General features: G+C 38.8%; 2 protein-coding genes across 2 annotated transcripts in view; one reads left to right on the top strand and one right to left on the bottom strand.

Moving 5' to 3' along the window:
* The window catches only part of LOC110203752 (T-lymphocyte surface antigen Ly-9), a 39,353-nt gene extending 32,249 nt beyond the window's left edge, over nucleotides 1-7,104 (bottom strand). Inside the window, exon 1 of the mRNA XM_020980218.2 lies at nucleotides 6,904-7,104. Within this exon, the coding sequence (XP_020835877.1) occupies nucleotides 6,904-6,952 (49 nt within the window). The 5' untranslated portion in view covers nucleotides 6,953-7,104. The remainder of the gene's footprint in view (nucleotides 1-6,903) is intronic.
* Nucleotides 7,105-10,259: 3,155 nt separating this feature from the next.
* LOC110203125 (SLAM family member 9-like) overlaps nucleotides 10,260-25,709 on the top strand; it is a 103,492-nt gene continuing 88,042 nt past the window's right edge. Inside the window, exon 1 of the mRNA XM_078156215.1 lies at nucleotides 10,260-10,281. The gene's annotated coding sequence lies outside the window, so the exon portion shown is untranslated. The remainder of the gene's footprint in view (nucleotides 10,282-25,709) is intronic.

Here is a 25,709-nt window from a genome sequence, read left to right as displayed (position 1 = left end):
GCTGTTGGGGCATTCTATATGGTCCTGTTTTGTAACATTTCCTTTTAAGAATTGTAATTTAAGAAATGAGAACTTACAAGTTTTGCCTCTGTTTAAAGGAAAGTTTTAGCTGGGATTATCTGGCTCTCACCAATGAAGTTTAAAATTCTTAATTAAGCTATTTGGAGCTACTATTTAAGTGAATTACTGGTAGAAGTATTTTTGTGTGTAAAGAAACTATGTAATTATGCAAAGAAAGATTTTGTAAAATCTCATAATTTTTATCAATCCTGTGCAGGAGTTCTGTGAGGTGGAACTCTTGCTGATTAAGTGGCCCATTGCAGACACCTGTGGACTAAAGAAATTAGGTAACTAGGAATTTTATGGTGATAATCATTTAAGATCAAATGAGCCCCAGTAAGGGCCAAAAACCTGAACTGATCTTTTCTTCCTGAGTGAGCTAAGAATGCTGATCAAGAGCATTCTTATGTTTATGAACACTGAGGTGCCTTTAACCCAGACTCTACCTTGATGATGGTAAAGGAGACCCAGATGTCCTGTATCTGACATTTGCCTATCTTATTCAAATTTCTTTTCTCATGCTCAGGTTAAACATTTGGAGACCATGAAACTGAGTAACCCAGATATCCTGAGTCAGGGTGGAATGTCACTCATCACTAGTTTGCGGTCTCTTTAACCAATGTTCAGGTTGACAGTGGTAATTAGGAAATTGTAAGCTGTTTTTAAGAGGAGATACTTTTATGAAGAAGATGTTTTGATGAAATCTTTGATATTCTTTTAGAGGGCCTACTAAATTTCCTTTTACAAGCTAATTTGTTGCAATAATTTGATACTGATAACAGTTATGTCCAAATCTAATGTGAATTTTCTAAGTTTCATTCCTAGGTATGTTGTGTCCTTGAATTGGCCTTAAATGGGTACTTTCAGAGGAACAGAGTAGCACAACAAAGGACACTGGTCTCAAGAATGAAGGTCTGAAAGTTCAGTGCCCCACTCTAGGTTTTTAAGGGGTGAATGTAAAAGTGAAAAAGATAGGACAGCTAAAACGTCTTAGCAGATTCTGGAAGTCTGCGATTGCTCATTAAGGAGGTTTTTTTTTATTTTTACAATCTTGTCACTCCTCTACCCCACTCCCTCCCCTTGACTCAAGAGGGCTTCTCTGTGTGGGGATTAAGAGAGTGTTTTACGTTCCCCTGCCTGGTTATAGGGAGGAGGTGGAGGGGCAGCAGCTACAGCCTGGAGAAGGATGGGTCAAGGTAAAGAAACCAGCCCATCCTTCTATCAATAATTTTACATGATCTGGAAACACAGTTGTTGCCATCTGAAGTTTATTATTTGTGTTACAGCTAAAACAATTTAGTTATCGCTTATGAAAATTATGAAAATCACTTATGGAAATTGTAAGATTGTTGGTTATTGTTTTAAAGTTAAAGCTTAAAACTGGCAATTGATCTGTGTGTGTGTGTTGGCTGTTTTGATCTGAATTCATTCCATGGCCTAGAAAGAGCTAAAATTACTATTTGAGCTTATATGTATAAGATTTGAGTCCTGAAGGTGTCTCATTCTTTCAGATTAAGGATGGTTTGAGAGGTATAGATAGATACGCTTGAGAAACAGAAAGGCAAATCTATTTAGAGTAGTAACTTATGATCTTAATGGAAATTTGATTTTACTTCAGATGTTATTAGGAACCATAACATGTGTAGGAAGTTATGCAAGCTACTTAGAGCTCACTTTGGAGGTGTTCCCTAATTAATGTGAGAATATGGTCACACCTGAAACTCTGATGAAAGGGAATTTGCTATCTAAGACCTTGGAACCTGTCAATGAATTATTATTTTGAGTTTAACTCCAGGTATGGTTAACAAAGAACTGATTGAGCTCCTGACCCATGATTTTAGCAACCTGCAAAGAGGTTTGTGAGCTGCACCTATGAGCTGCAAGAAGGTGTTGTCATGGGAAGGTTGGGAGAATGACTTTTCTCCATGGCTGAGGTAGTATTCTCCTGACTCAATTTCCCCACTATGACACCTGGCAGACTTTAAGCCTAGCTCAATGCAGTTTGAAGTTTGACATAACACTGCCTGGAGTTGACAGGAAGTTGGGGAAATATTGTTCCCTTATCATAAGTCTCATACATATTAACTAAGAGACTCATAAGTCTCTTAGCGGCAAGTTTCTATAATCAGAAGGTTTGCAAATACAGTAACAAATTTACTAAAATAATCGATTATGAAATATCTTAGGTTACTATAGAACTGGGACTAGTGTTCCTGTGTGTGTTCCCGTATGAGTTAGAGTTCGTTAATTCTTGGTAATGGTAAGGTCAGGGGCTTGTGAGAATGTTAGTTTGTTATTTGGTTAATATCATTGTCTAGAGTTTTGTTACATTAAAAGAAGAATGGCTTGTGGTGTATTTTGTAAATGCCATCAAAGAAACATGGCATGACTAAAAGTTTAAGATCTTATACATACTGTGTTAAAATTGATTATTTAATATATTTATGTATGTACTGGAGCCTGCTATTAATTCCTTGGTGAAATCTCATCCTCCTGTTGAGAAAATTAATAATGGATTAATGTAAAGTATGAGACACTGAGTCCCGATGTGAATTTCTTAAACATGATGACTGGCCATGGTTCCAATTTTGAGTTTGTAAAAATGATCAGGGTTATAAGGATTAGAAATGGTAATTTAAAATTGTGCTAAGGTCACTTTTATAGGAGGATGGACAGAAAGCTGGTTCCTACAAGAAGAAGATGCTGAGATGCTGTGCTGGAAGTGGCTGGAACAAATACCAACGACAGACTGGAGGACTTCTTCCCTGCCAGACAGCTGTATAGGAAAAGACTTTTTGAATCTTAAAGGGACAATTGCAATATTCTTTTCTTTTGGGTCTCTATATCTGCATTTAAAAAGGGGATTGCCCCTTTGATTTGTCAATGCGTGGATCAATCCTTCCCATATTTTAAAGGGGTGATGGTTAAGGGGAAGAATTCAGATGAGAAAAAGAGCAAGGAAGTAAAGTAGGCAATGAAGAAGACATGATAGACAAATTTTATGGTTAGTCGAGGATTCTCTCTCAAAATTACTTTGATTAGAAGTTAGGGCAGAGGGATCCAAGAAAATAATGATACAGAATCAGGCCCGATGGGTCAAAGATAGAGGATGAGATAGTAGAGGGAATGTACCTGGAGTGGTGTGGGAAGTCTTCATTAGCAAGACAAGAGGAGGGACTGAATGGAATGTAATGAAGACCTCCCATAAAACCTAAACTCATAAGATATAAGATGTTATATTTAACTGTGAAAACAAATGGTTGTCCATGGGACAGAAACAAAGGAACTCAGGAATTTCACAGGGGTTTGTAGAATAAGGACATTGCAACATAACCATGTCTGCCGGCAAGATTTTATCTAGAATGTACCCTCAAGGCCTGTAACTATGGGCTAAGAGGAAGGGGGTTAGGGAGCGGAGTTGCGATAGGGACCTATAAAAAAAACCTGCTGTATCTATGTTCAGGGCACCCTGACACTGAGAGGTTTTTCAGTGCGGGTCACCCTTTCTCGGGAGATCGTAATAAAAATTCCTTTCTGCCTTCTATCTGGAGAAGCCTCTGAATTTATTGGAAATAAGGATAGCTGTCCCACACAATCTTAAGCTTGATTTGTTATACTAAGGCAGTTTCATAAACTCTGGGTCAATCCTTACCCCACCCCCAAGGGACACAATGCAGGTGTGGGGAACCCAAGACCTTGAGGCCACATATAGCCCTCCAGGTCCTCAAGTGCAGCCCTTTGACTGAATCCAAACTTCAGGGAACAAATCCTTTTATTAAGGGGATTTGTTCTGTGAAGTTTGGATTTAGTCAAAAGGTCTCACTTGAGGAGCTAGAGGAACACATATGGCCTCAAAGCCACAGGTTCTCTACCCTGGCACTAGGCCATTTAAGTATGTTTGTGTGCCTGAAGCAATGGTCAAAATTACTGGATATAATAATGCCTTAGCTTTAAGGGTTGCAAGGTTCTTTCGCATGTCATGTTGTTATATCTTCACAGCAACCCTGTGAGGTGACTTGTTTGTGATCACACAGCTAGTAAGTGTCTGAGGTCAGATGACATTTTGGGTGTTCCTGACTTTAGGGGCAGCACTCTATCCATGATGCCACCTAGAATTTTTCAGTATAACTCCTACATAAATATATTCACTGTTTTTTTATTGGAAACAAAATACAAGACAAAAGAAATGAAAGAGACTAAGAAATTTACTCCATTTGGTGGGAGGCAGAAGGGGAACTTGTCTCTGTCACTGGAGTGTCGGTACTGGGTCAGGATGAAAACATTAGGAAAAAGACAGAATTGTGCCCCAGAGGGAAGAAGGGGGGGCTTTGCATGACAGTTAGAGCCTATAATGCCCCCATATAGGCATGGGAACCTGTGGAGGCTCCCTGGTAGTCAGGGGCTAGGGCATTGCTGTTCTTAGAATCCTTCTGCGGCTGGCTGGACATGTCCTGCTAGAGGACCTCTCCTTCTAGGTGAAGGAGGTTCTTGAAGCCAGACCACTCCCAAGCCAGGCCAGGCAGTGCTGCTGGATGCCTGAGTCCCTGCTCAAGCCTCATCAGAACCCAGGGGACAACACCATACCTTTCTGCTGCCCCGGTCCCATGTAGCTAGCAAGACATAGCATGGAAATGTAAAGATTGAAGGTGGGGAAAATCTACCCCTAGTGTGTATGCCCTTTCACTTAAAGGGTAGGAATGAGCAGAGAATTTGGAGTTAGAAGATCCAGGTTAAAATGCTGGCTCTGAGACTTACACTAATTTGACCTCAAGTAAGGCCCTTCATCTCTATGGCACTCAATTTCCTCAAACATAAAATGATGGGGTTGGACCAGATAACCTTAAAGGTCTCTTCCATTTCTGAATCTATGTTCCTATGACAGTAGAAATAATACAGTGATTATTCATGTTATTTAAATTTTGTTTGTATTTTTATTAAATTAGAATAAATTTATAATTATGTTTTAATAAAATAACAACTAAAAATTATTTGCATGGATTATATTATGAAAAGTGCAAATGGGGGAGAACTAGCTTTTCTTTTTATAAAAGGAAGCCTTTGCCACATGAAGTTTTGAAAGCACTTAACGTATTAGGGTAAAAAAAATCTATTTTCTGTAAACTTATCTTTTTCTTTGTTTTTGACATTTCAAACTCTCTTTCAGATGAAAAGAGGGAGACAACAGTGGTAAGTTAAGACATCATGGGGGAATCAGCTTGGTTAGGAAGGCAATGGCATTAAGGGAGCAGCTTTTTCAAAAAACCTCAGAATCCCTGAGAGCTGGTGCAGAGATAGAGTAGATAGCTTCTTTCACTCTCTGTATTCCTTTCTATTTCTTCTGTCCTTGTCCCCCAACAATAAGCATAAAGCCCATCATTCCTCAGGTACCACAGGAAAGCAGAATTCTCCACAGGCTCTGAGTGAGGCAAGTTTGGAGAGATCTGCATGGTCTTGGGCTGGCTCTGTTCTGTAGGCAATGATCGCCCACACCATGCCTGGCTTGTAGTGAACACTTAAATGTTTGTTGACTTGACTTGGTGACATTTTCAAGTGTCTAAGTGGGACCTGGGCTATGGATCAGTAGGAAAAATGCTCAGAATCATAGAGCTAGCAGGGAATTAGAAACCATCTTGTCCAACTCCTTTACTTTATATGGTGAGGAAACTGAGGCCTGGAGACATGAGGTGACTTGCCCAAGTTCATACAGCTAGTCGAGGTACAGCTACCACTAGATTTCAAGTAATGATAAGCAGATGCTCTCAGAAAAACCTAGAAAGATTTGCATGGACTGGTACAAAATGAAATATACTGTGTACACAGTAACACCAATATTGTAAGATGATCAGCTACTAATGACTTCGCTATTGTCAGCAATACAAAAATCCAAGACCAATCTGAAGGACTTATGATGAAAATTGCTATCCATCCCCAGAGGCAGAACTGATGGTATCTGAATGCAGATTGAAGCATTTTTTTAACTTTATTTTTCTAGAGTTTTTTGTCTGTGTTTTCTTTCACAATATGATTATTATGGATATGTTTTGCATAACTACACATGTATAACCTATATCGAATTGCTTGCCTTCTCAATGAGGGGGATTGGGGAGGGAGGAAGGGAGAGAATTTGGAAATCAAAGTTTTAAAAACATAACTTAAAAATTGGTTTTACATGTAACTGGGGGAAAATAAAATACTAAATAAAAGCTAAAAAAGAATAGAAAGATAAAAAAATTGTAATCTGCAAAATTATAGAGTTGGGCCAACTTAGGTGGTACAGTAAATAAAGAGCTGGACCTGGAGTCAGGAAGACTTGAGTTCAAATCCAGACTCACACATTTATTAGCTGTGTGACCCTGAGCAAGTCACTTAACTTTTATTTGCCTCAACCATAAAATAGGAATAATAATAATAGTATCTACCTCCCAGAGTTGTGAGGAACAAATCAAATAGTATTTTAAAGCAATTTAGCAGAGTGTCTGGTATTTAGTAGGTTCGATATCAATGCTTATTCTCTTTCCTATAAGACCAGCTCCAATATGCTAAGATTTGCTGGTTCTGTGAATGAGGTTTGGAAGGCCACAGCCTGAGTCCAGGATTATATGAGATTGTTACATAGATAGAAACATGCACACACACAAACACATCCCAAATATGCACATAGATGGTACTTATGATCTGAATTGACTCCTGGGTTTTAGAATTTCCTGAATTTTACAGATAGAGGTGACCTAGGCAAAGAAGATATGACTAGATTCAGATCAATTGAGACTGACAGAGGATAGGGAGAAGTTATATTAGCAGCACCAGAAGTAAAAGCAGGAACAGAAATAACTGTGGACTTACCCTTGAGCTGACAGAGAAGCCACAGGGCCCACAATCTGGGACAGGCCATTTGGCACTAACTTTTTGACAAGTAGTCAAGGTGGTGGGTCTTGTGCTGCCTTCACGAAGTAGGCCCAGCATGCATAGTTTTGAATCTTCACACTGAGAAAGGAGGAAATGTTTACCACTTTAGCTTCCGCACCTCCTCTCTGTGGTTTCTTCACAGAGCGGTACAGAGAACAGGAGGGGAGGGAGGCGTAGACAAACAGCAGTTAGTCTGAAAGACCTAGAGGGCTTGGTTGACCAAAAGCTTGGTATGAGTCACCAGTAATAAGGCATCTAAAATAGGCCAAGGTGTTCTTGGGCTGCCCTGAGAAGCATGATGTTTAGAAATGGGAAGGTGATGATCCCATGGCGCTCTGTCTGTATCAGACAGACAGTCTGGAGTGTTGTGTTCATTTCTGGGCGCCACATTTTAGGAAGACCACTGATGAGCTTACAAGCATCCAGGGGAAGGCAATTTGAATGCTGAAAAGCCTCCAGTTTATGCTGAGGATGAGTTGGAGGAACTGGGAATGTTTAACCTTGAAAAGAGAAGTCTTTTGGGAATCATGCTAGCAGCCTGCAGGTTTGCTAGGACTTCCTCATGGAAGATAGATGAGTCTTTTTCTTTTTTCTTTTTTTTTCTCAGCCAAAGACAAGGTTTATTAAAGATCCGCCATATGGGCCAGATCAAGGAATCTGAGAACCTGTGAGCTATTGGCTAGATTGTAAAAATCTGAGCAGTGGCTAGCTTTTAAGAATCAGAGCCTAGATTAGTCTTTTTCTTTGTGGTCCCAAAAGGCAAATCTAGGATCAATGGGAAGAAGCTGCAGAGGGTCAGATTTGGGTTTCATGTAAGGAGAAACTTCCTAATAGTTAGTGCCAGGGTTGTGCCGGAGCAAGCTTGTACTGGCTTTCAAGAGCCATTATAAATAAAGGCTTGATTTATTGCTTGTCTAGGGAAGGGAAGGGAATACGCATTTATATGGTGTCTACTAGGCACTTTACACACACGATATAATTTGATTCTACTAAAAGCCTTGGGGAGGTAGGTGCTATCATTATCTCTATTATATAGTTGAGGAAACTAAGGCAAATAGAGGTTAAATGATTTGCCCAGGGTCACAAAACTAGCAAGTGTCTGAGGCTACATTTGAACTCAGATCTTCTTAACTCTAGGCCTGAGCTCTATCCATTGTGCCATATAGCTGCCTTCTCCTTATTATGGCTAGGCTTCATAAAGTGCTAGAGAACATGCTGATGATGCAGATTAAACTGAAAAATATGTCCTGCCTAGGACACTGATTGTTAAATATGTGTCAGCACACCCCTGATTAGAGTTATCAAATAGTGCAATATGTTTTCTCAGGAGGAAATCAATTCTCTTTCATGGGAAGGTCTTCAATCAGAGGCTGAATGATCATTTATTGGGTTTATTGTAGAAGAGATATTTTTTCAGATAAAGACTGGACTATATGGCTTCTGTGGTCCCTTCCAACTCCAATAGTGACAGGGATGTTAAGTGCCCATGCGTGTCAAGCATAGTGTGAAGTGCCGTGTGCAGGATATAAAGGAAATGTCCCCTGCCCTTAAGTGACTTGTGATTGTATTAATCCATCTGCACAGGACTTTAGATCCAGGAAGAAAGTGGGGAAAAGAGAGTCTCCTCACAGTTTGGGAGTTCCAGTAAATTATAGGAAGGGGAGGGGCACTGTCAGATAACACTTAAGACTAGCTAAGATTCCACTCCTCATTCTCTGGTCTTTCTCTACCATGCCCCCATGAACCTCCCTCCCTTATTTTTCAGCTTTTTAAAATTCCATTGGAATGTGAGGTCCTTGAGGTGAGGAATTACCTTTTTCCAGTTGTGTTTGTATTCCTAGCATTAGGAAAGTGCCTGGCATATAGTTGGTGCTTAATAAACACCTGCTGATTTACCTTCACTCATAGATGCTGTTGTACTGGCTGGAGAAAAACTTTCCCCTGAGTTCTGTCTTAAAGAAGTATTTTGAAGATATACTCCAAACTCAGAATCTGCAGTAACTTGAAAATCTCTCTCATTTCGTTCCATAGATTCATAGGCTTTATAGCTGAGAGGGATCACAGAGTTTAAGGTATGTCACCTAGTCTACTTCCCTCCATTTTATAGGGAAGAGATGATAAGTAACTTTTCCAAAGTGGCACAAGTGGCAAGTGGCAGCCACTCCCTTCATTTTATAGATGAGGAAACTGAGTCCTGGAGAGGGGAAGTGGCTTGCTTAAAGTCTCATGCAAGCAACAGCAGCAATTGAGAATGGGTCCCAGGTGTCCTGCCTACTCATCTGCTTAGGAATAGCACTGTTTCTGCATCCCAGCAGGGTCCAATATGCAGAGGTTACAGCCAAATATAGAATTAGGTTAGGATCATGAGACATGAAAGGAATTACATTGACCACAACTAGGCATGTTACTCACTCTCTCCACCTTGGACACAGAAGGCACTTCTCATCTTCCTTGCATGTTTTCCTGGACACAAGCACAATGATCTACACAAGGGGAAGGGAAGAAGGAGGAAATCAGTATTTGTTAAGCACCTACTAAATGTCAGACTAAGCATTTTCACAAATATCTTATTTTAAATGAGAGACAGCTAGGACTGGAGTAGACAGAGCCCTGGGCTTGGAGTTAAGAGGACCTGAATTCAAATTCAGCTTCAGGAACTTACTGTCTGTAACCCAGGGCAAATCACTTAACCTCTGTTTGCCTCAATTTCTCAACTGTAAAATATGAATCATAATAGTAACTATCTTCCAGGGTTGTTATAAGGATCAAATGAGAGGAAAGGGTTGATCCCTAAGAAGATAAACTCTTCTCCTCAAACCTGGCCAAGGTACACTGAGCTTTCTAAATACGGTTTTATTCATCTAAAAAAAATTTGCACAATGTTTGTTCAATTAAGGCCTCACAGACGACAAAGTAAAACGCGGTCTATTCCCTTGTAAGGGAAGAGTAGCAGGTGTAGATTTTTTTGTCATGGGGTCCTTTTAAATCTGATTTCCATGATAAATGGTCTTTAGCCAACAGTCTAAGTCTCCATTTCCATTTCCATCTCAACAGGCCTAACTTACTTAACATGGTCCACTCCCCAGTGCCCAGGCCCCACACTCTTCTTTCTCACTTCCTCTTCACCTTAATTTTTAAAAGTAGCTACTAGCACAGTCCCCCCCCTCCAAATCTGGAGGTAAAAAAAGGAAGTCTGTCCATATGGGTATTATTCACACACACACAGAGCCAGAAAGTAGTACACTCAGTCCCTGCTGTTTGTTACAATGGTTCATCCCAGACTGTGGACCCTCTTTCTTCTCAGTCTCTTCCTGGGTGAGTACACACTGTTACATTGTGACTTGATGCTTAAGATGTTTCACTTTCCAGTTTCTCCCTTTCCGCTTTCGCTACCCCAATCTGTCTTGGTAACTTTTGAACTGGCCACCTTTCAAGTCAGAGTCACTGTTATCTATAAAATTGAGGAATGTTCAGGGCTAGGTGGTCATTTCCATAGTGGACACTAGAGTGGTTTCTCTGTATGTATGTGCTCAAACAGCGTATATGTATGTAGAAACAGTATGATGTTGTAAAGTGGACAAAGGTGCTGGACATGAGTCAGGAAGAGCTGGGTTCAGATCCTAGCTCAGACTCTAGCTAAATGATTATGGGCAAGTCACAACTACATTTTCCTCATCTGTAAGATCGGGATACCTCATATGATTGTTCTGAGTCTCAAATGAAATAACATATATGAAGGGCTTTGTAAACTTTATCTTTTAAATCATATTTTATTTTTTTCCTCCCAATTATATATAAACACAATTTTTAACATTTTAAAAAATTTTTGAATTACAAATTCTCTTCCTCTATCCCCTGACTCCCCTCCCTGAGACAGTAAGCAATTTGATATAGGTTATACATATGCAATCATGTAAACTGTATTTCCATATTAATCATTTTGTGGAAGAAAATTCAAACAAGAAAAGAAAGGAAGGAAGGAAGAAAGAAAGGAAGTGGGAAATGGTATGCTTTGTCTGTATTCAGATGACATCACTTCTTTCTCTGGAGGCAGATAGAGTTTTTCATCATGAGTCCTCTGAGACTGCTTTGGATCATTGCATTGCTGAGTGTATCTAAGTCCTTCACAATTCTTCATCGTATGATATTGCTGTTACTGTGTACAATGTTCTCCTGGTTCTGCTCACTTCCCTGTGCATCAGTTCATGTAAATCTTTCCAGGTTTTTCTGAAATAATTCTGCTTGTCATTTCTTATAGTACAATATTATTACATCACAATCATATACCACAACTTGTTCAACCATTCCTCAATTGATGAATATCCCCCATATTTCCAATTCTTAGCCAACACAAAAGAGCTGCTATAAATGCCTTTGTACAAATAGGTCCTTCCCCCATTTGGGATATAGATCTAGAAGTGGTATTGTTGGATCAAAGGGTATGCACAGTTTTATAGTCCTTTGAGCATAGTTCCAAATTGCTCTCTAGAATGGTATGATTAGTTCACAACTCTCCCGGTGGTGCATTAGTATCCCAGTTTTCGCACATCCCCTCCAACATGTACTATTTTCCTTTTCTGTCATATTAGCCAATCTGATAGGTGTGAGGTGATACTTCAGAGTTGTTTTAATTTGCATTTCTCTAATCAATAATGATTTAGAGCATTTTTTTATATGATTATAGATAGCTTTGATTTCTTTGTCTGAAATCAACTGGGTAATGAGTTGTATTCTTATATATTTGACTCAGTTCTCTATATATTTAAGAAATAAGACCTTTAGTCAGAGATACTTGCTGTAAAATTGTTTCCCACATTTCTGCTTTCCTTCTAATCCTGGTTGCATTGGTTTTACTTGTGTGAAAAATTTTTAATCCTACATAATGAAAATGATCAATTTTGTATTTTGTAATGCTCTTTATCCTTTGTTAGGCCCTAAATTCTTCCTTTATCCATTGATATGACAGGTAAACTATTCCATGCTCCCCTAATTTGCTTATGGTATCGCCCTTTATGTGTAAATCACATACCCATTTTGACCTTATCTTGGTATATGGTGTGAAATGTTGGTCTATGCCTATTTTCTGCCAGATTATTTTCTAGTTTTCCCAGTACTTTTTGTCAAATAGTGAGTTTTTATCCCAAAGCTTGAGTCTTTGGGTTTATCAAACATTAAATTACACAATAACTCACTATAATGTATTGTGTGCCTAATCTAGTTCACTGACCCACCATTCTATTTCTTAGCCAGTACCAGATTGTTTTTATGATTACTGCTTTATAATATAGTTTAAGATCTAGTATGGCTAGGCCACCTTCCTTCACATTTTTGTCTTTGGTGTTGTTTTTTCATTAGTCTTTCAGGTGAATTTTGTTATTATTTTTCTAGTTCTATAAAATAAATTTTTTGGTAGCTTGGTATAGCACTGAATAAGTAGATTAATTTAGGTAGAATTGTCATTTTTGTTATATTGGCTTGACCTACCCATGAGCAATTCATGTTTTTTTCAGTTGTTTAGATCTCTTTGTAAACTTTAAAGAGCTATATAAATGTCAGTTATTAATATGTGTGTGTTGTCAAAGCTCAGAATATACTAGATCATAATTTTACCTGCAAGGAAAGAAATACAAAAGTTTTGCATTTCTTGTGCTCAGGGTTGGATGTGCACCAGAGAGAAGGTTGGCAAATTCCCATTGTGCCAAATCATTTCAGTGAACAGAGAATAGAGGACGGGGGCTCATCTCTGCAGCCCGTAAGTCGTTCCTGTTTTCTGGGCCTCCTAGCCTCTAATGAGGCCCTTGTAAGGATGAATTAAACTTAGGAGGGTCTTTGGCACACTGTGCCCAGTTTACTTATTCTTCCAAGGGCCAAAGCCTCAAAAAGGCGATATACAATAGGTGCCTCCACCTTCTCTCCTGTCACTATCTTCTTAACCTCTCACCATCTGGCTTCTGACTTTATCATGACACTGAAATTTCTTTTTCTAAAATTGCTAAAGACCTTAGTTGCCAAATCCAATGGCTTTTTCTCAATCCTCATTCTCCTTGAACTTTCTGTAGCCTTTGACACTGTTGATTACTCTTTAAAAATGAGTTTTTATTGACATCCTTTGTTTTTACATTTTAAATTTGTTTTTATATCCCTCTCCTACCCTCTTCCCAGAGAACCATCCCATAGAACAACAAATGTTTAAAAATAAGAGAAAAGAAAAAGGGAATAAGAGGTGAAAAAAAGCCCAGCAAAACTATCAATACATTAAAAAAAATCTAACAAGGAAATGTTCCACACCATGGACCCTCCCCCTCCCCTGGCCAACTTCTGCAAAGAAAGTTATTGTATCTTATCTTTACAGCCATGTGCATGCTCTTTGTAATTTTACAACATCCATTTTCCACGTTTTGTGTTGGTTGTTCTTTCCATTTACATTGTTGTAGTCCTATATATTGTTTTCTTATGCCATTGGGATTTAAGAAGACTGTGTCCCCATTGATTTTATCCTTGTTTCTCTGGAAAATACAGAACCTCAAGGGACAAGTTTAATAATTCCTCCTCCACTTGCTACATACCCCTTCTTTTGCAATCTCACTGCCCCCTTCAGTCCAAAGCCTTAGGGAGCCCTGAGGTATAAGTTTAATGGACAGGGTGGGCTGGGGCCCAAAACCTGGCTTTCCTGCCGGGAATTCAGGATCCCTTTAATTCCCACTGTTAGGTAGCTCTGAGGCCTGAGATGTTGGCCAAGAGGAAGTATATATGCTGGTTATTGGAATTGGAACTATTTAGGTTCTCAACTCATTGGTTATTTACCACTCTGTATTCTCCTATCTTCCCTCCCCTTCCTCCTTGTCCCCTCTTTTATCTGACTGGTCAGACTGCCTGTCAGGTAATTCTGAACATATCCTGCCCAGAAGGCTGGAAGACAGCCCAAGAAAATACGTGGAGTGTATGAAAGTGGCAAAGATAGTCTGTAGTGATTGCTGCTTGTTCTCCCATCTTCCTCTTCATCATCTGTTCATCCCTTTCTTTCCCTACCACATCTTCTCCCATCCCCAGCTTCCCAAAGTAGAGAAAGGAAATCAACAACCCATTCACATTGAGGTATTAGGCAATTCCATTCAGGAAACCCCAAGTCCTATTTTGTGCAAGGTACTGTACTCTGCTCCATGGCGTATAATAAAGAACATACTGTTCTCCAGGAGCTTACTGTCTGGTGGAGGAGGTACAAATGACAAATAAAAACATTCATGCGAGAGTAAGATAATGCAAAGCAAAGACCCAGGCTAGGAGTCAGGAGAGATAGAAGACTGGAGAAATAGATAGCTTTGATCTGGAGAGAGGGAAGGCAGAGGCAGTTTCATGAAATTAATGGTCTCACTCAGAGCTATGTACCAACCATATGTGCACTATCTGTTTTGCAGAGTTCTTATAGGGGAAGGTTTTATAATCCTTAAAGCTTTGTACCAAGGGTTCTCCCCTTTTTTGTGTCCTGGACCTCTTGGCAATTAGGTGAAAGTTATGCACTCCTCCAAATAATGTTTTAAAATGCATTAAAAATACATACGATAGCAAAGGAAACCAATTGTATTGAAATAATCATAAATGTTTTAAAAACAGCTTCACAATTATCTCAATGGAAGTAGAAAAAGCTTTGACAAAATGCAATACTCTTTTCTATTAAAAACACTAGGAAGTATAGGAATAAATGGAACTTTTCTTAAGATGATAAGTAGTATTGATCTAAAACCAAGAGCAAGCTTTATCTTTAATGGGAATAAATTAGAAAACTTCCCAATAAGATCAACGTGAAGCGAGGGTGTCTATCATCACCATTATTATTCAGTACTGTACTAGAAATGCTAGCAACAGCAATGAGATAAGGAAAAGATATTGAAAGAATAAGAATAGGCAGTAAGGAAACAAAACTATCACTTGTTGCAGATGATATAATTGTATACTTAGAGAACATGAGAGTTTCAACTAAAAACTAATTGAAACAACAATTTTAGCAAAGTTTCAGGATATAGAATAATTATACATCTAGCATCAGCATTTCTACATAATACAAACAAAATCCAACAGCAAGAGATAAATCAATTCTATTTAAAATAACTGTAGACAATATAAAAAACTTGGGAGTGTACCTGCCAAGACAAACCCAGGAACTATATGAACACAATTACAAACCACTTTTCATACAAATAAAGACAGAGCTAAACCACAGGAGAAATATTAATTGCTCTGGTGTAGCCAAGCCAATATAATAAAAATGACAATTCTACCTAAATTCATTTACATTCTGTGACTTACCAATTAAACCATTCAAGAATTATTTTATAGATGTAGAAAAAAAATTCATCTGGAAAAATAAAAAGGTCAAGAGTATCCAGGGAATCAAATGTGAAGGAAGGTGGCTTAGCAGTACCAGATTGCAAACTAAATTACCAAGTGGCAATCATCAAAACAATCTAGTACTGGCTTGGAAATAGAATGGTGAAACAGTGAATAGAATAGGCACACAATAAACAGTAGTAAAAGACTAGTAGTAATTTATTTGATAAACCCAAAGATCCAAGTTTTGGGAGCAAGAATCACTATTTGACAAGAATTGCTTGGAAAACTAGAAAGTACTTGGGCATAGACCAACATCTCACACTGTATGCCAAGATAAGGTCAAAATGGGTAAATGATTTAGACATAAAGGAGAGGTATCATTAACAAATTAGAAGAGGATGGAAAGTTTTACCTGTCAGTATAAGGGAAGTATTTATGACAGTGCAAGAGATTGAGAAGATCACAGAAAATAAAATGGATAATTTTGATTACATGAAGTTGAAAAGCTTAAAAACTTAAAATTGAGTAACTTGCCTATGTTCATGCAATTAGTAAATGCTAGAGTTAGGGTTTAAACCAAGTTCTTTCTGACTAAATCCTAATATTCTACCCACTGTATCCCCATAGCCTTGTGTCTTGTCACACTGTTTTTGTTTCCTGTCCAGGAAGCGAGACAAGCCAGGAGAGGGAACAGTATGTTCAAGCATTTCTTATACTTACTGATTTAAAAGAAAAACAAAGTCAAGTTTGACTGCTACCAGGGCTAGGTAAACATGTAGTAACTTCAGATGCCTGAGAAGGAATTCATCATTATGGAGTACATTCTAAAGGAATCCCAGGTGACCTTGTTGACTTGCTGACATCTGGGGACCCAAAGATCATGCCACTCAATCAGTGACCAAAGACCTCATGAAAGTCAGTACGGTCTAATGGAAAGACGATTGAGTTTGGGATCAGACCACTTGGGTTTGAATTCCAGTGGTGCTATTTCCTACTTTGGGGCAAACTCTTTAGATGCTCTAGGTCTCAATTTCCTCATCTAAAAGAGGAAGGGGATGGACTAGACAACCTCTAAGATTGCTTGCAGTTTTAAATCCCATGACTTTATCTTCCTGCATGCTTTAATTTTATCCAGATCTGACCTCAGTCCTCACCCCACATTCTTAAATACCACCCCGATTTCACCCTCAAATTTTTGATACGGTTTTTGTATCTATGCCTGTTCCTAGCTCCCCCTTCCTCAAACCTGAGCCACAATTAGTTTGGAAGAAGTTTATTTACAAGGGAAGGATGAAATTTGTAACCCATATGAAAGGAATAAGGGAAGTCCCAGAGCGTGTCTGAGCAGTCAAAACTAGTGGCCTATGATTGGTGCTAAACTTCCTAACTCTAAGTTAGCCTCAGGCCAACATTATTAGGATCCTGGTCATTGTGATGGGAAAGCATCTGCTGTAATTCAACTAAGACCCCATTTCAGCCTGGGATCTCTTCCTCATCCCCAGCCTAGAGCAACATCCAGCCAGGAGGCTTTGTACTGGGCCCTTTGGTCTGCACACTTCCTCATTTACATTTACATGTACATTGGTTAAGTTATGATAAGCATTTGAGATGGCCAATTGGTAAGGGATATTGATGCCTCCCACACCATGGTTCTCTACCCCATTCATGAGTTAGCCTATACATATCATAGAGAATAAAAATTGTTTCCATAACAATGGTTCATAATTCTCTGACCCCAAAGTACTTCAGAAATATTGTTTCTTTATACAGATCTAGCCTAGATATCTGACAGCTTCCCATAATTTTAGCTCAGGAAAATCTTTTTTTTTGTTTTTTCTTATCTAGTATTTCTCATTTCAACAAGCTGCCTAGGAGCGATATCATGGCATTGAAAGTTTTTTGAATTTGGAGCATGTATTTGTGTCCCATCTTTGCCACTTTCTATTTATGCTACTTGGAAGGAGTTACTTAACCTGTCTTGGCTTCAGTTACCTCATATGTATGTGTAACCAAAGGTTCAAGGTCCATTTACATATGACTCTTCAATTGGTAGAGACTGATTACTCAATGCTCCAGGTATGCCTGAGAGATAGAGTTGGCAAGTGTCTTTCTGCTGTAAGAGAGAAGAAATGAGGGTCCAGATTCTCTCCAGGGAGAGGTTCCTAAAGGGATCTGGAAATAAGCCCACATGTAGAGGAGTTGGCACCTTGCTCATGTCCCTATCTTCAGCTTGCTACATTAGAGATTTTGGGGAATTTTACCTTGGGTGAAATCCATGACTCTTTCTCTTGATTGAGCTGAGATATCTCCCTCCCAGTGGGAGAACTCATTCACTCTATGTATTAGCTGATATTGGGCTTTTAGGTGGCACAGTGAATAGAGTACTGGATCTGATGTCAGGAAGACCTGAATTCAAATTTGGCCTCAGACACTTATTAGCAGTCTGACCCTGGCAAGTCACTTAACCCTGTTTATCTCAGTTTCTTCATCTGTAAAATGAGCTGGAGAATGAGCTGCCAAGAAAACCCTTCCAAAAAAGGGTCATGAAGAGTCAGACACACACTGAAATAACTAAACAACAACAAATGGCATATTCTCATCTGTATACCTTATCTGATTTCTATTTGCTATTGGCTTAGATAAATGAATTTATTGTCTAGTCACAGTGTATGGTCTTTGTGTAGCTGACATTTGATAGAAAGAGAGACAAGTCTGATATATAGGTTGAAGCACTCTTTTCCATGAAGGGATAGTGATCAGGAACATGAACCTAAAAATTATTTCCCCTAGACTAACAATACATAGAGGGAGCAGATAGATATACTTCTAGCACAATAGCTTCTCTCTGAATACAACAAAGTGGCTATCCTCTGGGCTCATTCTCCCAACTCCAGGAGTCCCAGAAAAAACTCAGTAACTATGTGCAAAGTCCTGATCTAAGAGCAGCCTCTTATACAAGAACATCAAAGATTCTGTCTTCCAGCCATGATCAGAAACCATTATGCCTGGTGACACCTCTGGTTATAATCCTTTTCTGTTTCAGCTATTGAGGGGTTAGTCTTGGCCCCAGTGTGGGGCTCAGTGGGGTGTCTTAGTACCCTTGCAGTTAACAGAGTGGTATTGAATGAAGGCTTGTCCATAATTTACCTGATTATCATAAACAGTCACAATGAGCCTAGGAAAAGTAGAAAGGGCCTCTAGAGCCAGAGTTCTCAGATTTGCAAGGGTCTCAGTTACATATTAATTTGTCTGCTTATCTACTGTCTGTTGTTTATGCAAATCATATAAAACATTAATTTTTATAAAGAATATTAGACATCATTGAGTTTGATGCCTTCATTTTACATGTTAGAAAGTCTGCATCTCCAAAGAGGTTAAATGATAAGAACTCAGTCCTGTGTGCTCTCTCCACTACTCCCCCCCCCTTTTCTCTCTTCCTTCTTTCCTTCTTCCCTTTCCCTCCCTCCCCCCTTCCTTCCTTCCTTCCTTCCTTCCTTCCTTCCTTCCTTCCTTCCTTCCTTCCTTCCTTCCTTCCTTCTTCCTTCCTTCCTTCCTTTCTTCCTTCTTTCTTTATTAGATTATTTAATTCATTGATTGGCCAATAATAGGTCCTAGGCTAAACCCCACTTGGTCATTGTTTGGGTCCTGATTGGCTCAGAATGAATGTAAATAGCAATTATTTCTGTTTTGGCAAAAAACCCTGAGGGTCTTCCCCTCCCAGATTGATTTTGTTTTTTCACTAGGTAGAAGAGGCCATTCTTGAAAAGAGGCCATTAACTTGAAAAGGTTAAGGTCCTTTACTGCATCGTGGGCCATCTCCATTGTTCTGATTTATATCTGGCCACCCAATCCTGGTGGCCCCAGAGGAGAAAGTGAGGCTGGTGATTTTGCCCAGTCCTCCTTCACTTAAATCCAATTCACTTGCATTTCATGGCATCACCTTCCTGATGTCATGGTACTCCTTGAGAATAAAGGACAAACAACATTTAATTCAGTTAAAAAACATTTATTAAGTACATAATGTATGACAAGAACTGTGTTAGTTACTGGGAATACAAAGACAGAATGAAAGACTCCGTCCTCAAGGAGCTAACAGTCTATTTGAGGCACAGGGGATATTGTAATATGGTCACAGATAGGCAATTAAAAATTATGTACAAATTAATACAAAGTAATTTGAAAAAGGAGAGAGTATTTATAACTGGAGGGTCAGGAAATAACTGTAGGAGGTGGCTCCTCAGATGAACTTTGAACAAATTTAAGGATTCTAAGAAGTGAAGAGGGAATGAGGAAGTATATTCTAGATATATGGGGCTACCCATTTCCATAGAAATATATATGTAGCCCAGAAAAGCCTTGTTTTATTCACTGATGCTTAGTGTTTTTCCATTGGTAAAGAATAATCCAGAAGGGGTTATGAGGAGCACAAATTTTGAGACCCTGAGACAAGTGTTTGTCCCTAAATCCTCTGATAAAGGTAGATAGACAGACACAGAGAGAAACAGAGGAGAGAGAGAGAGAGAGAGAGAGAGAGAGAGAGAGAGAGAGGAAGAAGAAGAAGAGAAGAAGAGAAGAAGAAGAAGAAGAAGAAGAAGAAGAAGAAGAAGAAGAGGGAGAGGGAGATGGAGATGGAGATGGAGAAGGAGAGAGAGAATCACAGCAGCCCTCTCAGCAAAAACAAAAACAAAACATAACCAAAGAAATATACAAACAGAAAACAACAATCTTTGCATCAAAGGTCACAGGACAAAAGAGACAATTGCTGTACTTGTGCTTGATTGTGTTGTCTTTCCTCTTCCCTATTTAGATTTCCAAGAGAGTTGGGAGCCCTTAGGTTCATTTACTTATTGTATGTATGGGATATCTCTACATTAGTAGTCTCACTTTTGTTAGACTATAAACTCTAAGAAGAAAGGAAAATGCCTACTAATCCACCGTATTTAGTCCTTGGCATCATTTTGTCATCGTTGTTGAGTTGTTTCAGTCTTGTCCAACTTTTCATAACTCCATTTGGGGTTTTCTTGGCAGATACTGGAGTGGTTTGCACTTTCCTTCTCCAGCTCATTTTACAGATGAGAAAAATGAGGCAAACAGAGTTAAATGACTTTCCCAGGGTTACACAGCTAATAAGTGTCCGAGGATTTGAACTCATGAAAATAAGTAATCCTGATTTCAGGCCTGCCATTCTATACACTACATCACTCGGCTGTCCCCCTTGGCATCATAGAATTATTAAATTGGAAGGCACCTTAGCCATCATTTAGTCTAAACATCTCACCTCCCTGATGAGGAAATTGAGGTCCAGAAAAGGAAAGTGACCTGCTTGGTGTTATAGAACAAATTTGTGCCAGGTCAGGTTTCTTCCAGTCCAATGTTCTTTCCATTACACTCTGCCTACCTAGGCTCATAGGCCTAAGAGATGCTCCCTTAAAGCTCTTCTGTGTTATGGGTACTGGCGAGTGCCAAGGACATGGGAAGGCTTGTATAGACTTTTGTAATTTCCTTTCTGTGACTGCTGGACCAGGCAGTTCTGGAAGGAACCCAGCCCCAGTGGTAGCAATTGTTATTCTAGGGGAGTCAGAATTCTATCTCTAGAAATTGCCATGGGAGAGAAGATAGAGGACATTTCCTAGAATTCTCATTCTTCATATACATGAATCATTAGGGAGTATGGAAAAGCTACTATGTTCTATGAGGTTGATCCCCATTAGAAGGATCAAGTGTTTCTGCCAAGAACTATTCTACAGATCAACAATCTGAGCAGGAAGGATAAAGGACCCTACTGGTCCTATGTCAATCCAAAGACTTCTGATGTCATTATCAATCAGGAATATAGCTTAAGGATCTATAGTGAATATCAAGAAGGAGAAGCCAGAAATTTTTAAGATATAATTTTATGACTAGAGCAGGGCACATATTCTTTGTTCTGAGAAGCCAAGTTGAGGAGGAAAGGTGGTGGTCAGTAGTGGTGAATGGAGGATGGTGGTGTTGGAGGCAAAGCTTTGGGAGAGAATAAGAGTCACTGACTTCAGGTTCGGATACCGATATAACTCTGCTGCAAATGAGTTGTTTCTAAGGGACGATAACCAAAAAGAAGAAATGAATGAGAACTATATTAATAATAGTTCACATGTATAGTGGGCTTTAAGGTTTGCAGGGACTCTTGCAAATAAAGATACATGAGCTCATTTGATCCTCACAACAAGCATATAAGGGAAGGGCTATTATTATCCACATTTTTACAGATGAAAAGAAGCAGTTAATTGACTTGTCCAGAGTCACGTAGTCACTACGTGTGTGAGACAAACTATAAACCCCCACTTTCTTGATTTCAAGTCCAGTGTTCTATCTACACAGCACATCACTTCCTCTGTGAACAACCCCTTGACAATTCTGGACTCTGGCTGGTCACTCTTGTAAGAGAGGTGCTAGGATCATAGTATATTAGGGTTTTGAGATGAAAAGAGCCTTAGAGATCAGCTCATTCAACTCCATTTTCTATTTGAGAAAACTGAGACCCAAAGAGGTTAAGTAACTTACTGTTGAAGGTCTAACAGCTGGTAAGAAACTTTTTTTTTTTTGGAACACTGGATTCCAACATCAGAACCATTGGGAATGACCTGATAGATATTTCTGACCAGAGTATGGATCAGTCACCCTGAGACATCTTAGAACTTAGAACTGCAGTAATGAAAAAGAGGCCACTGGACCAACTTAGCACTTTCCTTTTCAGTCAGGAGAAAGTGCTAGCTTAAATAATATGGATGATTTCATTTAGGGGCTCTATTGAGAAGCCAAAATTGACTCAATCAGCCCATTGGCTACAATGAAAATGAAAGTCAGGTATAAATTGTATGTTTCAAAGTGGTATAGTATGCCAGCTTATAGTGAAGTTGAATTTTAAACATTTCCACCCTCTCTTTTATTCTCCTTTCCTCACTTTCACCTCAGAGAGACAGGTCCTCGAAGAGACCCCGTGTGAAAAAGAATTCTAACAAGTCTTAGTCGTAGTCTTAAAGTCAAAGAGAGCAGGAAAGCCTCTTCATTGTGATGTAAACTCACCCTCTCTCTTTCTTTGCATGTCTAAGACCTGTCATTGATTCCACTTCCTGTCCAGCAGTCAGGAGAGGAAACCTGCTGTCTGGTACTTCAGTCTGTGGCCCTAGGAAAATCCCCTTGGGTTGCCCACAATGTCCAGATTCTTGTGACTCTTCACAGATTTGGTGGAAGGGCCATCTCTAGCAATTCTGACCTATATCTGACCACTGAACTCAGATGGCTCTGGAGGAGAAAGCGATGCTGGTGACTCTGCACAGCCCTCTCTCACTTAAATCCAATTCATTTGCATGTCATGGAATCACCTCCCTGATATCATGGTCCTCTTTGAGAACGAAGGACAAACAACAGCATGGATTTAGTCAGTCACTTGGAACTTCTATTGACCGGCTCTGGAAAACTGATCTCTGGGCCACTTATATAATTAGATGTAACTTCTAGCATCCCAGGTGTGTCTTCGGGAAGTGCTATTCAATCAGAAAGAAAAAAAGAAACTGGAAAGGTGAATGCCTAAAGAGAAAACTCTACAAATACTATGTATCCCTTTAAAAGCCCCACCAGGGAATATGATTGAGTGCGTCTCTGACAATTGTCCTTTTCAGTAGTCTTAAGACTATTCCACTTTCCACTTCTGTCTCATTGGCATCTAGATCCTGGAAATGTCAGGGGAAAACAGGTATTCACTGTAGTATGGGAGGTTGCCATAGTAAAAGGTACAATTACTTATGCAAACTTTGTGTGAAAAACACTCAGGATTTGAAGGGCCCAGCTGCACTTTAGCAGACTTTTTAACTTATTTGGCTCATGGCCTTCATCTAAGAAACCTGTGGAAATGTATACATGTTACCTCAAAGTGTTCTGAGATAGACTCCCCACTTGTAATCTTGTAATTCACGATGTCACAAAGAGCATTTTTACTAAAAGGAGGTAAGAGCAACAGATGCTTGAACGCTCTATGATTTAATGAATGAGTAACATTTGTGACCCAGGTGTGGCATTGTATATGTATATATATGTAAATTTATTCTATACATACTTCTACTTATCAGTTCTTTCTCTGGATGCAGATACTGTCTTTCTTCATATTTCCTTTATAGTTAATTTGGGTATTTATAATGGTCAAAATAACTTATTCACTCAAAGTTGTTCTTAAAACAATATTGCTCTTACTGTATACAATATTCTCTTGGTTCTGCTCATTTCACTCTTCATTATTTTGTGCAGGGTTTTTTTTTATGTTTTTCTAAAACAGTTGAGCTTATCATCTCTTGTAACACAATAGTATTCCATCACAATCATATGCCCAACTTGTTTAGCCATTCCCCAATTTATAGGCATCCCTGTGATTTCTGGTTCTTTGCCACCACAAAGAAAGCATAAACATTTTAGAACATATAAGTTCTTTTTCCCTAATTATCTTCAGAAATAGACCAAGTAGTGGTATTGCTGGATCAAAGGGTATAGGTAGTTTAATAACTCTTTGGGCATAATTCCATTTGTCAATTGGGGAATGGCTCATATTCTCATAGATTTCATGAAGTTCTTTATATATTCTTTATATATTTTAGATATGAGACCTCTATCTGATAAACTGCTTTCCTTGTGAATTTGGTTACATTTGTTTTATTTATATAAAACCTTTTTTAATTTAATGTAATCAAAATTATACACTTTACACCTAACTTTTCTCTCTGTTTCTTGTTTATTCATAAATTGTTTGCCTATCTATAAGTCTGTTAAGTAATATGTTCCATGTTCTTCTAAAATTTCTTGTTATATCTAGGTCATGTATCCATTTTGACCTTATCTTGGTAAATGAAGTAAGATATTGGTCTATATCCAGTGTCTGCCATACTGCTTTCCAGTTTTCCCAACAATTTTTTTTTGCCAAATAATGAATTATCTTTGCACTTGTCAAATACAAGATTATTATGTTTATTTCCTGCTGCAAATTATAGGTCTACTCTATTCCATTGATCTGCTTTTCTATTTCTTAGCCAATACCAGATAGTTTTGATAATTACTGCCTTATACATAATAATATGAAATATAAATGATACTATTAAACCTCCTTCCTTTACATATTTTTTTCATGATTTCCTTTGATATTCTTAACTTTTTGTTTTTCAAATGAATTTTATTACTTTTTAATTCACATTTAAAGTTATAATAACTATTTGTGAATTTTTCTCCTTATTTTTACTATTTTCCTCCTCAGACTCTCTTTTCACCCCATCTCTGTTACTTTATCTTTTCCCCTTACCCTCTTATTCCGTATTTTATACTCTTTCCAAAATTTTCTTCCTATGGATGGGAAGCACAGTTTATTCTGGGGATGCCTCATTTTTCCTTTCAGGGAGAGTTACTGTCCTTACCTCCATTGCCTCCCGCCTCCTAACTAAAACACCTTTGTGAGCTGTGGGAATTATCTTCGGCCAGGAGGATTCAATCATTTAATCACTAAGTATTGAGTATCCTTGTTTGTTGGTGCTCAGATCTCAAGCTTCAGGAGTCACCTTGTGGCTAGTACAGTTATTACTATATCTCATCATTAGCTCCAAATAACTTTGAACAACTGCTTAATGCCATTCTACCCCTAGTGCTGCAGTAGTAGAAAAACAATGTCTCTGTGGAACCCAGATTCACATTTTGTGGGGGCAAAAGTTTTCTGTGATTAAAGAACATGACATATTGTTATCTGAGAGAGAAAATAACTTTCCCCACGAGTCAGGCAGGAAATGTCCTAAAAGATCAAGATAAGGTAAAATATAAATAATATAATATAAAATTATATATAATATAATGTATTATATATTGTAATTATACAACACATTATATATAACTATATAATATAATTAAAATATTTTACATTTCACCTCTATCCCTACTCCAAACCAAATTGGCTTCAGGCACTCCTCTAAAGTACAACCTTTAAGGGAAGGATAAATGTGGTTGGAGGGCCTTGAGGTTTATAGGTCACAAGCCAAAAAGGTATTGATTTCCTAGACCTCAAGGAGGAAGACCCCTTCCCAGAAGAAGAAGAATCCAAAGAGGTGGAATGGGGATGAACTGTAAGATCTGAAAGGAAAAAAGAAGATTGAGAGGGGCAAGGTCATTGGAAAAAGAAGGAGAAAGGGGAAGTTAGGATATCCTAGAGTGTAGGGCAGAGGGAGGGCCCAATAAATGAGACTCTGAGTTCTATGTCAGAGTAAGTTCTGGCCCCTACACCATTGGAACTGGGGTCTCAGGTAGCCCTGTAAGAAAGCTGGGCTGGGAAAAAGGGCCACTAAATAAGATAATAGGGGCAGCTACGTACGTGGCTCAGTGGATAGAGGACCAGCCTTGGAGTCAGGAGGACC

This window comes from Phascolarctos cinereus, unplaced genomic scaffold, assembly GCF_003287225.1.
Source record: "Phascolarctos cinereus isolate Bilbo 61053 unplaced genomic scaffold, phaCin_HiC Scaffold_5;HRSCAF=322, whole genome shotgun sequence".
In the NCBI taxonomy this organism is placed as follows: domain Eukaryota; kingdom Metazoa; phylum Chordata; class Mammalia; order Diprotodontia; family Phascolarctidae; genus Phascolarctos; species Phascolarctos cinereus.
The sequence above is the reverse complement of the archived record's forward strand: the minus strand, read 5'-3'. Positions and strand labels throughout refer to the sequence as shown.